Source organism: Lucilia sericata, unplaced genomic scaffold, assembly GCF_015586225.1.
Source record: "Lucilia sericata isolate MDLA Ls3-8-SP2 unplaced genomic scaffold, ASM1558622v1 Contig000350F_arrow, whole genome shotgun sequence".
Classification (NCBI taxonomy): Eukaryota; Metazoa; Arthropoda; class Insecta; order Diptera; family Calliphoridae; genus Lucilia; species Lucilia sericata.
This window is the reverse complement of record NW_023994370.1, coordinates 49,150-66,225: the sequence shown is the minus strand read 5'-3', so window position 1 is coordinate 66,225 and position 17,076 is coordinate 49,150. Positions and strand designations below refer to the sequence as shown.

At 34.1% G+C, this 17,076-nt stretch overlaps 1 protein-coding gene across 1 annotated transcript; it reads left to right on the top strand.

Annotated features, from left to right (window-relative positions):
• The first annotated feature begins 355 nt into the window (after positions 1-355).
• LOC119603977 lies at positions 356-16,835 on the top strand. The gene is made up of 22 exons (XM_037956285.1): positions 356-574; positions 902-1,178; positions 4,562-4,909; positions 4,973-5,067; positions 5,120-5,229; positions 5,297-5,506; positions 5,614-5,756; positions 5,998-6,184; positions 6,251-6,363; positions 6,428-6,703; positions 6,842-7,870; positions 7,977-8,472; positions 8,537-8,700; positions 8,760-8,853; positions 8,924-9,008; positions 9,073-9,212; positions 10,415-10,669; positions 10,729-11,090; positions 11,160-11,215; positions 11,277-11,689; positions 12,977-13,102; positions 16,641-16,835. Exons 2-22 carry the CDS (start codon positions 1,091-1,093, stop codon positions 16,729-16,731), a joined length of 4,881 nt encoding a protein of 1,626 aa, XP_037812213.1. The 5' UTR covers positions 356-574; positions 902-1,090; the 3' UTR covers positions 16,732-16,835.
• The last annotated feature ends 241 nt before the right edge of the window (positions 16,836-17,076 follow it).

The window sequence follows — 17,076 nt, the reverse complement described above, 5'->3', positions numbered from 1 at the left end:
TAAATACAAAAAATGGCGGGAAAAAGTAATCAAATAAAGAGAAATACAAATAAACTTTCTCGCGCTCATTTCATTCAATATGCACCCCACCTCTTTATTAACATGCAACTGATCTATGGATCCATATATTTAATACAAAATTTAAATAACAAATAAAAATCAGCGAAACAACAACAACACCAATTTCCATATTCTGTTAAAAAAATGAGACGAATGCCAATGTCGGCTAAAACCAGCAGCTACAAAACTACAAAAAAAAGTACAATAATTAAATTTAAAATTAGAATGAGAATGAGAAATTTAACTGTTACTTGATGAAAGTTTAAAAAATACACTTTAAATCATTAAAGTAAAAAACTTTAAGCCCCACACCAAAGTTAAAGCGCTTCGAAAAAAAAGGAATACAATAATATTTGGTTAAAAAATATTTGGAAAAAAACAACAAAGAACCGGATATAATTTCCGGTGTTGAAAAATCAAATCTGATTTTGCGTTTAAATAGATTTTGCGTTTTTTTGTCATTTACTCGTGCCGCAGAAAAAACATGAAAAACGAAACCTAAAAAAACCCATATGTAAATGACCAAGTTAATGGCTATAGCTGTAGCAAAACATGTGTTTTTTTTTTTTCTTCAGTGGGGTTGGTGGTTGGATGAATTATGATTTCAACTGTTTGGATAATTGTCAACCCAAAAAAAAAAAACACTAAAAACTATTCTATGCGTTACGCATGGCAACACTTTATGAACTTAATTAAAAATTCAATTTGAAAAATTCTCCATAAAAAAATTATAATTATTACTGCTTATTTCTAGTATTAAGGTCACTTTGTTTCCAATAGTTTTATTTTAAACTATTTGATTTCATTTTATACCAATTTTTTTTTTTTTCTTTAATTCCAGTTCTTTATAATACAGTTTAAAGTGTGTTTTTTTGTGTAAGCTGCATGCACATCATCTAATGAGGATCATAATCATGTTTTACAGATAACTACTTTAAATTCGTATCTCATTCTCAAGGAGACCAATAAATATTTCAAAATCAAATTCGCTTTAAAGGCGGATTCGCAACACATACAAAATTTGTTCGGAATGATGAAAATAATGATGAAACTAAGAAAAAATACTGTAATTTTATTGATAGTTTGTATTGCTAGTTTAAGATGGGACGAGATTTATGGTAAGTGGATTAAATTTAAAACATATTATTTAGAAGTCATGATATAATAACAGAGGTGTGTTATTGAAAAGGGTTTCAAAATTTAATATTCTACAATCGCTTCTAGCAGAAGAACAGAACTAAAACAGATCTAGAATAGTACAAGAACATGAACACAGTAGAGCTTAACAGAAGTAGAACAGAACTAGAACAGAACTAGAACAGAACTAGAAAAGAATTAAAACAGAACTAGAACAGTACTAGAACAGAACTAGAAAAGAATTAAAACAGAACTAGAACAGTACTAGAACAGAACTAGAACAGAACTAGAACAGAACTAGAACGGAACTAGAACTGAACTAGAACTGAACTAGAACTGAACTAGAACAGAACTAGAACAGAACTAGAACAAAACTAGAACAGAACTAGAACAGAACTAGAACAAAACTAGAACAGAACTAGAACAGAACAGAATTAGAACAGAACTAGAACAGAACTAGAACAGAACTAGAACAGAACTAGAACAGAACTAGAACAGAACTAGAACAGAACTAGAACAGAACTAGAACAGACTAGAACAGAACTAGAACAGAACTAGAACAGAACTAGAACAGAACTAGAACAGAACTAGAACAGAACTAGAACAGAACTAGAACAGAACTAGAACAGAACTAGAACAGAACTAGAACAGAACTAGAACAGAACTAGAACAGAACTAGAACAGAACTAGAACAGAACTAGAACAGAACAGAACTAGAACAGAACTAGAACAGAACTAGAACAGAACTAAACAGAACTAGAACAGAACTAGAACAGAACTAGAACAAACTAGAACAGAACTAGAACAGAACTAGAACAGAACTAGAACAGAACTAGAACAGAACTAGAACAGAACTAGAACAGAACTAGAACAGAACTAGAACAGAACTAGAACAGAACTAGAACAGAACTAGAACAGAACTAGAACAGAACTAGAACAGAACTAGAACAGAACTAGAACAGAACTAGAACAGAACTAGAACAGAACTAGAACAGAACTAGAACAGAACTAGAACAGAACTAGAACAGAACTAGAACAAAAAACAGAACTAGAACAGAACTAGAACAGAACTAACAGACAAACAGAACTAGAACAGAACTAGAACAGAACTAGAACAGAACTAGAACAGAACTAGAACAGAACTAGAACAGAACTAGAACAGAACTAGAACAGAACTAGAACAGAACTAGAACAGAACTAGAACAGAACTAGAACAGAACTAGAACAGAACTAGAACAGAACTAGAACAGAACTAGAACAGAACTAGAACAACAGAACAGAACAGAACTAGACAGAACTAGAACAGAACTAGAACAGAACTAGAACAGAACTAGAACAGAACTAGAACAGAACTAGAACAGAACTAGAACAGAACTAGAACAGAACTAGAACAGAACTAGAACAGAACTAGAACAGAACTAGAACAGAACTAGAACAGAACTAGAACAGAACTAGAACAGAACTAGAACAGAACTAGAACAGAACTAGAACAGAACTAGAACAGCAACTAGAACAGAACTAGACAGAACTAGAACAGAACTAGAACAGAACTAGAACAGAACTAGAACAGAACTAGAACAGAACTAGAACAGAACTAGAACAGAACTAGAACTAGAACTAGAACTAGAACAGAACTAGAACAGAACTAGAACAGAACTAGAACAGAACTAGAACAGAACTAGAACAGAACTAGACAGAACTAGAACAGAACTAGAACAGAACTAGAACAGAACTAGAACAGAACTAGAACAGAACTAGAACAGAACTAGAACAGAACTAGAACAGAACTAGAACAGAACTAGAACAGAACTAGACAACTAGAACAACTAGAACAGAACTAGAACAGAACTAGAACAGAACTAGAACAGAACTAGAACAGAACAACTAGAACAGAACTAGAACAGAACTAGAACAGAACTAGAACAGAACTAGAAACAGAACTAGAACAGAACTAGAACAGAACTAGAACAGAACTAGAACAGAACTAGAACAGAACTAGAACAGAACTAGAACAGAACTAGAACAGAACTAGAACAGAACTAGAACAGAACTAGAACAGAACTAGAACAGAACTAGAACAGAACTAGAACAGAACTAGAACAGAACTAGAACAGAACTAGAACAGAACTAGAACAGAACTAGAACAGAACTAGAACAGAACTAGAACAGAACTAGAACAGAACTAGAACAGAACTAGAACAGAACTAGAACAGAACTAGAACAGAACTAGACAGAACTAGAACAGAACTAGAACAGAACTAGAACAGAACTAGAACAGAACTAGAAACAGAACTAGAACAGAACTAGAACAGAACTAGAACAGAACTAGAACAGAACTAGAACAGAACTAGAACAGAACTAGAACAGAACTAGAACAGAACTAGAACAGAACTAGAACAGAACTAGAACAGAACTAGAACAGAACAGAACTAGAACAGAACTAGAATAGAACTAGAACAGAACTAGAACTGAACTAGAACTGAACTAGAACTGAACTAGAACTGAACTAGAACTGAACTAGAACTGAACTAGAACTGAACTAGAACTGAACTAGAACTGAACTAGAACTGAACTAGAACTGAACTAGAACTGAACTAGAACTGAACTAGAACTGAACTAGAACTGAACTAGAACTGAACTAGAACTGAACTGGAACTGAACTAGAGCTGAACTAGAACTGAACTAGAACTGAACTAGAACTGAACTAGAACTGAACTGGAACTGAACTAGAGCTGAACTGGAACTGAACTAGAACTGAACTAGAACTGAACTAGAACTGAACTAGAACTGAACTAGAACTGAACTAGAACTGAACTAGAACTGAACTAGAACTGAACTAGAACTGAACTAGAACTGAACTAGAACTGAACTAGTACAGAAATAGAACTGAACCAAAACTGATCAAGTACTGAACTAAATCTAAACATGAACTGTACTAGAACTGAACCACAATTGACGTTTTAAAAATAAAGGTACTTGTTTCATAAAGTTAAATTGACATACATATTATCATATTTTTAATTATAGATAACAAAAAATGCATTTTATAATTTTGCATCATATTGCAAATATATATATTAGTTTAAACTTTCTCACACAATTATTTATAATTATCTACTATTAATATGAACGTGTGATCTTTATAGAATTGTTAAACTCGGCCAATCGCAACTAATGCGAGAAATTCTATTGTTAATATTTTTAAAGCTTGTTTTTAATACCCCTCTAAACAATAATATTCCATAACACCTCTGTCTCCCTACAACTTGTCATCTCTTACAACGTAAAAAAAACGAAATTGTTACATTTTATTTAATACTGATTTTTTTGTATTATTTGTTGATCTTGTTGTTTGACCATGCAGCTCAAACAACTTGTAAAAATGGTTTAGGTCGTGTTCTCTACGAACGTCTACCCAACCAACAATTACAAGGCTACGACGATGATGTAGTACGTGACACAGCTCCACCCTTTCGTGTGCTAGAGAAATGTCAAGATCTATGTTTACGTGATCGCACTGGCACCAATAATTTAGTGCGTACTTGCACTAGTTTTGATTTTCAGCCAGGCAGTAGAATAACGGCATTTGGCGGTAACATGGAATACGAAGAATCTTTGTGTTATTTGACATCTGAACAGGCGGGACCTGAAGGTATTGGCAGTTTAATGCTAGTACCGAACAGTGTACATTTCAATGAGATTTGTTTGACATGTAAGAGATAAATAGAATGAAATTGAATTTGTTAGATATTGTTAATAAATGTTTTGATTTTAGCTAGCCGACCGGAAAGAGAATGTCCTAGTCGTAGTTATGTGTTTGAAAGACATCCCCGGAAAAAACTAAAGTTACCAATTTCGGATATTAAAGAGGTAGGTTAAGGGTTTTTTCTTTCTTGATATTAATTAATCAAAATTCTTTTAGATTACCGCCGCCAATCGTTCAGATTGTGAGGATAAATGTCTTAACGAATTCTCATTTGTTTGCCGTTCTGCTAATTTTGATTCCACTATGCGTTCCTGTACTTTAAGCAGGTATTTGTTTGACCCATTAATTAGGAAACTTAACAGGTTTAAATTGAATACATTTAAAACATTTTAGATTTACACGTCGCACGCATCCCGAACTCTTGGAAGATGATCCAAATTCTGATTATTTAGAAAATACTTGTCTTAATGCAGAGCGTCGTTGTGATGGTTTGGCTGTATTTGTTAAGGAGGAGAACAAACGTTTGGGAGGACCATTTGAAGTGGACATATTTAATAATATGACTTTGGAAGAATGCCAGACAATGTGTTTGCGTGCTGAAAAGTAAGTGGGACAATGAACAGCTATATTTACTTAACACATAAGTATAACATTATAGTACCAGTTTTTAATTAAAATTATTATTTTCTTTTTAAACTTCATTCTTTCAGATACTTTTGCCGTTCGGTGGAATTTGATGACCAAACTAAACAGTGTATACTGTCTGAAGAAGATTCAATTTCTCAAAAAGATGACATTAGTATAAGCTCCAGTCCAACACATCATTTTTATGATCTTGTCTGCTTGGATAACCGTAAGTAATAAGCCTGATTAGTGTGGATGCTGCTACTAACAAAAGGGGAAGGTTGGCTTGTTGAAAAACAAACATTTTATATAAACACCTTAATTCTAGGAATAAAAAGCTTTTGACTCGTGCTGAACATACTTCCTCAACTTAAGCCGACACACACTTCTAATGCTAATTAAATTTTAATGTTTTTCTCTAATTTTGTGGCAAAGTTTTGCGTTCTTAAGCTGACACTTTTTATTTGTAGAACGTGCAACAGATTATCCGGATAACTCAGTGACATCACATCTATTCTCTAGCGGCAGACGACCAGATACAGCATTTCAACGTTACCGCAATTCACGTTTGGGCGGAGAATTTCATTCGGAAATAACAGGACGCTCATTAAGCGAATGTCTGGATGAGTGTTTAAGGCAGACGAGTTTTCAATGCAGGTAAAGATTTGGTTAAAACATTAACACGCGCTTTCCCTCACTCACTTGCATCTTGTAAAATTATAGATCGGCAGTGTATAGTGATCGTTTTCGTACTTGTCGCTTGAGTCGTTATAACCAAAAAGATGGCATGCGTATAATTTATGATGCAGACTATGATTATTATGAAAATTTAATGCGTAAGTTGGCACAATCTCTGGAGTTTTTAAAAGTTTATAATTAAATCCATTTAAAACAACGTAGTTAATGTTGTGGGCACCGGTAATGATAATGATGGCCATGGTGGCTCGGCTGTTTCAGGATCTGGTGGTTCGGGAAGTTCGGGTAATGGTCATCGACCTTCTGATCGTCCTGGTAATAACTGGAATAATCCCAATAAAAATGATGATCGTTATGGTGGCAATCGTTATGGTCCTAGTGGTAATAGAATTCCCAGTGATATGCCTGGCAGTACTTCGGATGGTTATGGTCGTCCTCCGCCTTATGATCGTTATCCTGACCCGGGCTCTAATGATTATGGTAGGTGTTATAATAGATTTTTATATAAAAACAAACTTCTAATTTTTCACCATTTTTTTATATGAACCACCATTTAAATTTAATTAATATTAACTCAACAACTAACCAACATTTAACATACACTAACAAACCTGCCAGATCGTTATCCAGTAGCTGGAGCTGGTTTGCCAAGACCTGGCATAGGTGATCGTTTTCCTGGTGGTGATTATAATGATGAGCGCGATCGTGATCGTAATCGTGATAGAGATCGGGACCGTTATCCTCCCAGTGGAGGATTGTATGAAGATGATCGATATCCTTTGGACCGAGATCGTAATCGTTTTCCGGGGGATCGTGATCGTGATCGAGATCGCGAACGCGATCGTTTTCCTTTAGGAGATCGTGGACGTTATCCAGCTGATAGAGATCGTTATATGCCGGTAGGTGATAGAGATCGTTATCCTGGAGGTTTAGACAGAGACCGTCCTCCTTATGATGATCGTTATCCCGAACGTCTACCAGGACGTTATCCTTACGATGATGTTATACCACCAAAAGATCGTTATGCTGACCGTTATCCTGAGGGTGGTTACAATGATCGTTATCCCAATGAAGGACGTTATCCCACAAGAGATCGTTATCCCTTATATCGTCCTACATCTGATCGTTATCCTCCTGTCAAAGATAATACATTGCCAATGGATTTACCACACACTAGACCTTATCCGCCCGATGATGATGTTCCCTATAGACCTTACTTGCCTGGTAGCCGTTATCCCGAGGATCGATATGGTGGACGTTATCCCTCTCGTTATCCTCCCATAAGAGATTCCCTGGCAGGAGCATCTCCAGGGCGAGATGCTCCAGAAGGTTTCCCCGATAGAAGGTTTAGACCTTCCTCTTACGAATCACGTTATCCTCTATCACCCGATGGTCCAAGAGGACCTACTTCTTCAGGTCGCTATGGTCCAGATGGCCGCTATTCTCCCGATGAAATCATACATAGTGCCAGAAGACCCGAACCTGATTCAGCCAAACGTTATCCGCCTCCGCCCATTGCAGAACCGGCTGGTAAATATTCACCAACTTCACCCAATCGTTTACCGGTAGGTACAGATCGTTATCCCGTCGATATATACAAATATGGAAATCGTTTTGGTAGCTCTAGTGCGGGAGGTGTAAGACCAGGTAATATTTTACTAAACAAATTAATAAACTAATGACCTATTAAACCGAAACCTTAATATTCGATATCATAAATATATAATAAATTTTAAAATTGAAATTGATTTAGGTTATAAACGACCACCCCCTCCTCCTCCCTACTATGACATGGACTATGAGGAACGTTATGGAGATCGTTATGGCCCCTATGATCGTGACTATGATAGACCCTTAAGCCGTAGACCTGTAGTAAATCCAGGTGGTAGTGGAGGTTATGTGGGTTATGATAGTCCCTATAAACGTCCTTACTATAGTGGTGTTGGTGGAGGTGGTCCGGGTACTGGCACTTTAACACCCCTGCCAAATGATCATCCTATACCTGGAGCCTTGCCACCGCCACCACCACATCCCCATCCCATATCACCTTATGGTGCTAACGGACCTGTAGGTTTACCACGTCCACCCATTACACGTTGCGAAGAAAGTGATAACTTTAAGCAGGTGGCAGCACGTCACAAAATGAGAAGACATTTTATAAGAAGATCACTAGTAGTGCCCTCGCTTATACAGTGCGAAAGAGAGTGTGTAGAATCGAGAGATTTTGTATGTAGAAGTTTCAATTATAGGTTAGTGGAAGAAAGATATTAATAAGGATATGGAATACTTAATACAAGTAATAATATAATTTAGGGATTCGGTGGCTTCCAATTATGATGATCGTGATATACCCAATTGTGAGTTAAGTGATCGTGATTCTCGTGAATTAGATGTTCATGATCCCAGTTTATTCGATGCCGCCAATTATGATTTCTATGAACGTAGTATGGGACGCAGTGATGGGGAATGTATGGATGGTAAGTATTCTATATAGAGGAGTTTTAAAGGAATAAATTGTTACCATAAATTCTCTTAGTAACGCAAACTTGTAATGAGGAGGGCATGGAATTTACTATACGAACCCCAGATAGTTTTATGGGACGCATTTACACCTATGGTTACTATGATCGGTAAGTCTTAAAATAAAGTAATTTTAGGATTAAAGGGACAAACATTTTTTTTGCTTAAACATGGATTTAGTTGTTTCTTCCGTGGCAATGGCGGCACTGTCAATGTTTTGCGCATCAGTGGTCCTCAAGGTTATCCCGATTGTGGTACTCAAAGAGTAAGTATCCATTAAATAGTTCTTTAAGGACACTATTTACTATTCATCTCTTTTAATTGCAAAGTATGGCGACACTCTTACCAATATTGTGGTGGTACAATTCTCGGACAATGTCCAGACAAGCCGTGATAAACGCTATAATTTAACTTGTGTTTTCCGTGGTCCAGGCGAAGCTGTCGTTACATCTGGTTACATTGGTGCTGGGTATGTTCCAAATTCAGACAGATATGTTGATGTTGTAATTTGGGGTTTAATTTGATAAAAAAATAAATATTTTTATGGAGAACTAGTTGGGCTTGGACTAAACTAGTTGGCTAGTTTAGTTACTAAGTTGAAGAATTAAGTTATTAATTAAAAATTTGGTTCCCTTAAGAACTTCCACAGTGAAAGAACTTTCAACATTTCAGTATATGGTATCAACAGATGGCTCCAGAAAGTTTTCGACTAGTGTACAGATTAGTCAACAGATAAACTAGCCAATTGATTTGTCCATAGAAGGATCAATAGGCTAGTCCATATAATAGTCAATAGACTAATCTATAGACATGTCAACAGACTAACCTTAAGACTAGTCAATAGACTAGACATGAGACTAGTCCAAAGATCAGTCAGTATAATTATTTGACTATATACAAGTCCATAAACAAGTCAATAGGCTAATCTATAGGCGAGTCAATAGACCAGCCTATAGACTCGTCAATAGATAAATCCATATCTAGTCAATACACTAGTCTTTAGACTAGTCCATAAACTGATCAATAAACTAGTAAATGAACTAGTCAATAGATTCTTCCATAGACTAGTCCTTAGTCTAGTCAATACATTAAACAATAAATTAGGTCTTAGACGACTTACTAGTCAAGTTTTTAGACTAGTCACTAGTATAGTCTATAAACTAGTCAGTAGACTTCAAAGGTTCTTTCGTATTAACAATATTTCCGAATTTATATAAATTTAAAACATTTACTCAAAAACCTCCAGATTTTAAATGTTTAAAAAACCGTTAAAGCTTTGTTTAACTTTAAAAACTTCAAGTAAGCTTTTCTTTTTCAAGATCACCTTAAGCTTTTCTTTAAGTTTTATTAACAAACTCTACACAAACATATTTTTAGGCTTAAATATAAATAAACAAAGCTTTTGAAAAGCTTTTAGTAGCATTACTTAATACATTAGATCTTTGAAAGTAGTCCCTATACTTAAAGCATGTACTGTAGACGATAATGCATGATTGTCATAAATCTTTTCGATTAATATTTTTAAGTAGAAAGCTCACTAATCCTTGTATTTAGTAGTAAATATTTTAAAAACAAAATGTTATACAAAAACGTTTTTATTGGTTAAGAAAATAAAAAACGTTTTACAAAAAACATTTTGTTTGTAAACAAACTATTTGTTGTTGTAAAAAGTCTTTCTGATTCCGATAGATCCGGCAGTCCCATACCCATTGAATATTTACCAGCCGAAAATACTTTAAGCTCTAAGGTGCGTTTAAGTATTCTATATCAAGGCAGACCGACTACTACTATAGCTGTGGGAGATCCTTTGACATTCCGTTTAGAGGCCTTAGATGGTTATAATCATGCCACGGATATATTTGCCACCAATGTAGTGGCTAGAGATCCTTATTCGGGCAGAAGTATACAACTAATAGATCGTTTTGGGTGAGTAATTATATAATAAATTTTCTTCCGATTTATCAAAATTAAAATAATGTTAACAGTTGTCCGGTGGATCCTTATGTCTTCCCGGAATTGGATAAACTGCGTGATGGTGATACTTTGGAGGCCCGCTTTAATGCCTTTAAAATACCTGAATCCAATTTCTTGGTATTTGAAGCTACTGTACGCACTTGTCGTGAAGGTTGTCAACCGGCTTATTGTCCCGGACCAGCGGGTAGACAAGAACCTTCATTTGGCCGCCGTAGAAGATCTTTAAATGAAACGGATGTCTTAGAAGAGGAAGATGAAATAATAGATGAGGAAAATTCAGCTACTTTGGAACCAGTGGCCGAACGTTTAATAGATGATATGTCTGAATTGAATACCACAACTGTAACTGCTACTTTGGGTGAAAGTAACACAAGTATATAACTCTTTTACCACCCAAAAATATAAATAGAAACTGATCTTTAATGTTATATATTTATTACAGACAATACAACTGACACGGAACCTGAAGAACCTGAGCAAGTACGCGAAATGATAGAGGTACTAACAGATTCAAAACTTTTCTTTTAAAATTTATATTTAACATGATTTTAATTTAAAGGTCTTCGAAAGTCGTGAGGAAATCGAAAAAGAATCCTATCCCCGCAAACTAGTGGCTCCCGTGGAAACTGTATGCCTTAGCCCCTCCGAGTATCATGGTCTCATAACCGCCATTATTCTCTTAATGATTTTATTGTTGAGTATTACTCTGGTCTCGGGTTTAGCCTATAGACGTTATTGGAAGACTATGTCAAAAAATCGTTTAGCTGATCGCCATTCACCCATACATTCGCTAGGACACTCATCATCGATACGCACACATGAACGCTTTAGTGAAATTGGTCATATGCCTAATGGCTCGGGCAGCAGCAGTTCAAATGCCACTCATTCGTCTTCAACGAATCGTGCAGCAAATGCCTTCCGTTCAAATGTCTCGATGTTTGGTGGTAGTCTTCATAAGACATTTGCTACTGGGTGGGTAATTATTGTTTGATAATTTTATTTCGTATGGAAATCTTATAAACCTATGGTATAGACTATTCTATAGTCCAGGTTGTAGACTATTCTATAATCCAGACTATAGACTATTCTAGCGTCCAGACAATAGAATATTCTATAGTCCAGACTATAGACTATTCTATAGTTCAGACTATAGACTATTCTATAGTCCAGACTATAGACTATTCTATAGTCCAGACTATAGACTATTCTATAGTCCAGACTATATACTATTTTATAGTCCAGAATATAGACTATACTATAGTCCAGACTATAGACTATTCTATAGTCCAGACTATAGACTATTCTATAGTCCAGACTATAGACAATTTTATAGTCCAGACTATAGACTATACTATAATCCACACTATAGACTATTCTATAGTCCACACTATAGACTATTGTATAGTCCAGACTATTGACTATTCTATAGTCCAGACTATAGACTATTCTATAGACCAGACTATGGACTATTCTATAGTCCAGACTATAGATAATTCTATAGTCCAGACTACAGATTATTCTATAGTCCAGACTATAGACTATTCTATTGTCCAGACTATAGACTATTCTATAGTCCAGACTATAGACTATTCTATAGTCCAGACTATAGACTATTCTATAGTCCAGACGACTATAGACTATTCTATAGTCCAGACTATAGACTATTCTATACTCCAGACTATAGACTATTCTATAGTCCAGACTATAGACTCTTTTATAGACCATACTATAGAACAGTCTATAATCTGGACTATAGAATAGCCTATAGTCCTGACAATAAACTATTCTATAGTCTTGTCTATAGACCTGGCTATAGACTATTCTACAGTCATGGCTATAGACTATTCAATAGTCCTGGCTATAGACTATTCTATAGTCCTGGTTATAGACTATTCTATATTCCTAAAGACTATTCTATAGTCCAACATATAGTCTATTATATAGTCCTGACTATAGACTATTCTATAGTCCAGCATATAGACTATTCTATAGTACAACCTATGGACTATTCTATAGTCCAACCTATAGACTATTCTATAGTTCAGCCTATAGACTGTACTATAGTCCAGTCAATAGACTATTCTATAGTCGAGATTATAGACTATTCTATAGTCCAGACTGTAGACTATTCTACAGTCCAGACTATAGACTATTCTATAGTCCAAAAGATATACTATTTTGATAAATATATGGTTTTAAATATTCGAGGTTTACATTGTTATGAAAATTTGTAATTAACATCTTCATTATTATTTTCAGAAATTTAGCACGAATGTGTCAATTACCCGTAATGAATCCCATGCGCAACCAAACCGCCGGACCAAATCAATTTGAAGATCCCAGTGAACCTATCTACACTGATCCCTCATTATTCGAACGTTCCAGGTTTGTACTACAAACTGCGGCACAAACACACATTAATGCTCAGCTACAAAAACAATTAAATTTAGCTTAAGTGATGTCAATTGACGAGGAAGTTGATCGGAAAAAAAGTAAAAGATATATAAAAAGAACACAACAGGTTAGATTTCAAATAAAGTACAAGTTTTAAATAATGATTAACCTTTTTAACCCGACCCACCTAGAGTTAGAAGTTTGAAATGAACACACATGTCACAGTGTAGATTGCATAAATTTGGATAATGAGTCAAGTTGAGTCATCATAGTAAAAGTTTTTGAGTAGTAAACAATTATTCCAAAAAATACATAACTACAGATTTTACTATATCCCAGCAATATATTTACGAAATATTTGTAATCAAACAAAAAACGTTTGACTTTCCTTCCTTTATACTATTCTTTAGTACTGACTATAGACTATTCTATAGTACCAACTATAGACTATTCTATTGAACTGACTGCAACCTATTATAAGTCCAGACTATAGCCTATTCTATAGTCCAGACTATAGCCTATTCTATAGTACAGACTATAGACTATTCTATAGTCTAGACTATAGCCTATTCTATAGTCCAGACTATAGCCTATGCTATAGTCCAGACTATAGCCTATGCTATAGTCCAGACTATAGCCTATGCTATAGTCCAGACTATAGCCTATGCTATAGTCCAGCCTATGCTATAGTCCAGACTATAGCCTATGCTATAGTCCAGCCTATGCTATAGTCCAGCCTATGCTATAGTCCAGACCATAGCCTATGCTATAGTCTATGCTATAGTCCAGACTATAGCCTATGCTATAGTCCAGACTATAGCCTATGCTATAGTCCAGACTATAGCCTATTCTATAGTCCAGACAATAGCCTATTCTATAGTCCAGACTATAGCCTATTCTATAGTCCAGACTTTAGCCTATTCTATAGTCCAGACTATAGCCTATTCTATAGTCCAGACTATAGCCTATTCTATAGTCCAGACTATAGCCTATTCTATAGTCCAGACTATAGCCTATTCTATAGTCCAGACTATAGCCTATTCTATAGTACAGACTATAGCGTATCCTATATTCGTGACTATATCCTATTTTACAGTCCTGACTATAATTATAAACCAAATTATACTTGGACTATTCTGTAGTCCAGACTATAGACTATTCGAAATTCCTCACTATAGACTATTTTATAGTCCTGACTATAAACTATTCTATAGTCCTGACTATAGACTAGTCTATAGTCCAGACTATAGACTATTCTATAGTCCATACTATAGACTATTCTATAGTTCAGACTATAGACTATTCTATAGTCCAGACAATAGACTATTCTATAGTCCAGACTATAGATTATTCTATAGTCCAGAATATAGACTATTCTATAGTCCAGACTATAGACTATTCTATAGTCCAGACTATAAACTATTCTATAGTCCAGACTATAGACTATTCTATAGTCCTGACTTTAGACTATGCTATAGACTATTCTATAATCCAGTCTATATACATATGGACTTACATATATAGTCCAGACTATAGGTTATTCTATAGTTATGACTGTAGACTATTCAATATTCCTGACTATAGACTATTCTTTAGTCGAGAGTCCAGACGATATTACTATTAAGAAATGTTTCGCTGGGTTATTAGAAATTACGTTAAAAGCAATTCAAACTTGCTCAACTTATGCAATATAACACTTCCAAATAGTTAACTAATTATCATGAATAATTTTATAATAAACAAAAAACATTTTATAACAAATAAATTATAACAATAACAAATATTAACAATGCAAAAAAAAAAAAAAAAAACACTATACGAATAATTTTTTTATAAAATATTAAAATTATGAATATAAAACAAACAATTTAAAACCACTAAAATAAATTTAGATCAAATTTCCAAACACCCGAGAATCTTTGCAGTTATCACGCACGTTTCCAACAACAACTACAATAATAACAACATTAATACGTATAAAGAATTTAATTAATTAAAACGAAAAAAAAATCTAATAAATTTTATAACGATTAATATTTTATAAATGTTAAATATGAAAAGTGCAATAAGCAGAAGAACCAATAAACTGTTTACCAGACTAGCGTTAGGGTAACAATATAGTAGATTGTGTAGACTGTGGTAATATTTTTAAAATGGCTAACTGCCTTATTCATAACAACTTATCAAAGGTTTATAGAACAAACTTTTTAATTTATTATAAATCATAATTGTTCTTAAAATGAATTTAGTTCAAAACACTTTGTATTGCCCCCTATTGAAAGTGTAATATATGTATTTTAACGCCTCTGTTTGTTTTAGCCAAAGCTCATCTTTCTTTCATCAAATACTTTTTTATTAATTTTCTAAATGAATAAATTTTTTCTTTATTTCCGTTAATATTAGTTACGATATATTTTCTAAATTTCTAATCATGATATTTTGCACGTTTAAAAAGTGTTAGAAACTAAATGAAGTAACAATTTCTTTCTAGAATTCTATAGCCTAAACTATAGACTATTCTACAGTCCAGACTATAGAATATTCTATAGTCCAGACTATAGACTATTCTATAGTCCAGACTATAGACTATTATATAGTCCTCACTATAGACTATTCCACAGTCCTGACTATAGCCTATTCTACAGTCCTGACTATAAACTATTCTATAGCCTAGACTATAGACTATTCTAGTGTCCAGACTATAGACTATTCTCTAGTCTAGACTATAGACTATTCTAAAGTCCAGACTATAGACTTTTCTATAATCCAGTCTATAGACTATTCTGTAGTCCAGTCTATAGACTATTCTTTATTCCAGAGTATAGACCATAGACTATTCTATAGTTCAGACTTTAGACTATTTTATAGTCCAGACTATAGACTATTATATAGTACAGACTATAGAATATTCTATAATCCAGACTATAGACTATTCTACAGTTCAGATTATAGACTATTCTATAGCCCATACTATAGAGGCCCTGGGGCCTCTAGTTTGCCAGATAATTGACTTTTATGTTTTCACTCAAAAATCGATTTTTGATGAGAAATAAAAGATTTTAAAGCTTTTTGCCCTGGGGCCTCTAGTTTAGCCAGAAAAGGAACTTTTATGTTTTCATTCAAAATTCGATTTTTGGTGAGAAATAAAAGTGATCAATGATTGCAATCTTTTTTGCCCTGGGGTCTTTGGTTTAGCCAGAAAATGGACCTTTATGTTTTCACCCAAAAATCGATTTTTGGTGAGAAATAAAAGTGATCACAGATTTCAATGCTTTTTGACCTGGGGCCTCTAGTTTAGCCAGAAAATGGACTTTTATGTTTTCACTAAAAAAATAGATTTTTGGTGAGAAATAAAAGTGATCACAGATTTTAAAGCTAGGTTTTCGATCTTTAATAAGGGAATGATCGCAAAAGATCGTGTTGTAGGAAATTTATGAGCGATTTAGAGTTTTAGTAATACAAATTTAAAATTATATTCTTTGATCCTACCTATTTTATTAAAAGAAAATCAACAATCATTTCTCCCCAGATCTCTACGCAGTCTTAATATGGAAGGTGGTGGTGATGGTGCTGGAGGAGGAGGAGATAATGATCAGCATGATCATCGTAATGAGGTCTAATAATTACAACAGCTTGTCACTCGGGAAATTCAATACAAAAAATACAACCAACCCATGGACTTTTAATGTACTAAAATAAAAAAAATATATATTAAAAAATAACAATAATTTAATAATAAATTAAATTAAACTTAATTTAAATATTATTAAGTAAAACAATAGCATTTATTTGTTTACGAAAAACTGCCTTTATATAAAAAAATTATTAACAGAAAAAACCAAAGCTCATACAGTTTAAATCTGTGATTAAAAAAATATATTTTATACCAAAAAATAATAATCACAAATTAAACAAAATTTTGATACCAAGAATATTATTATTATTTACCATACATTTTTTATAGC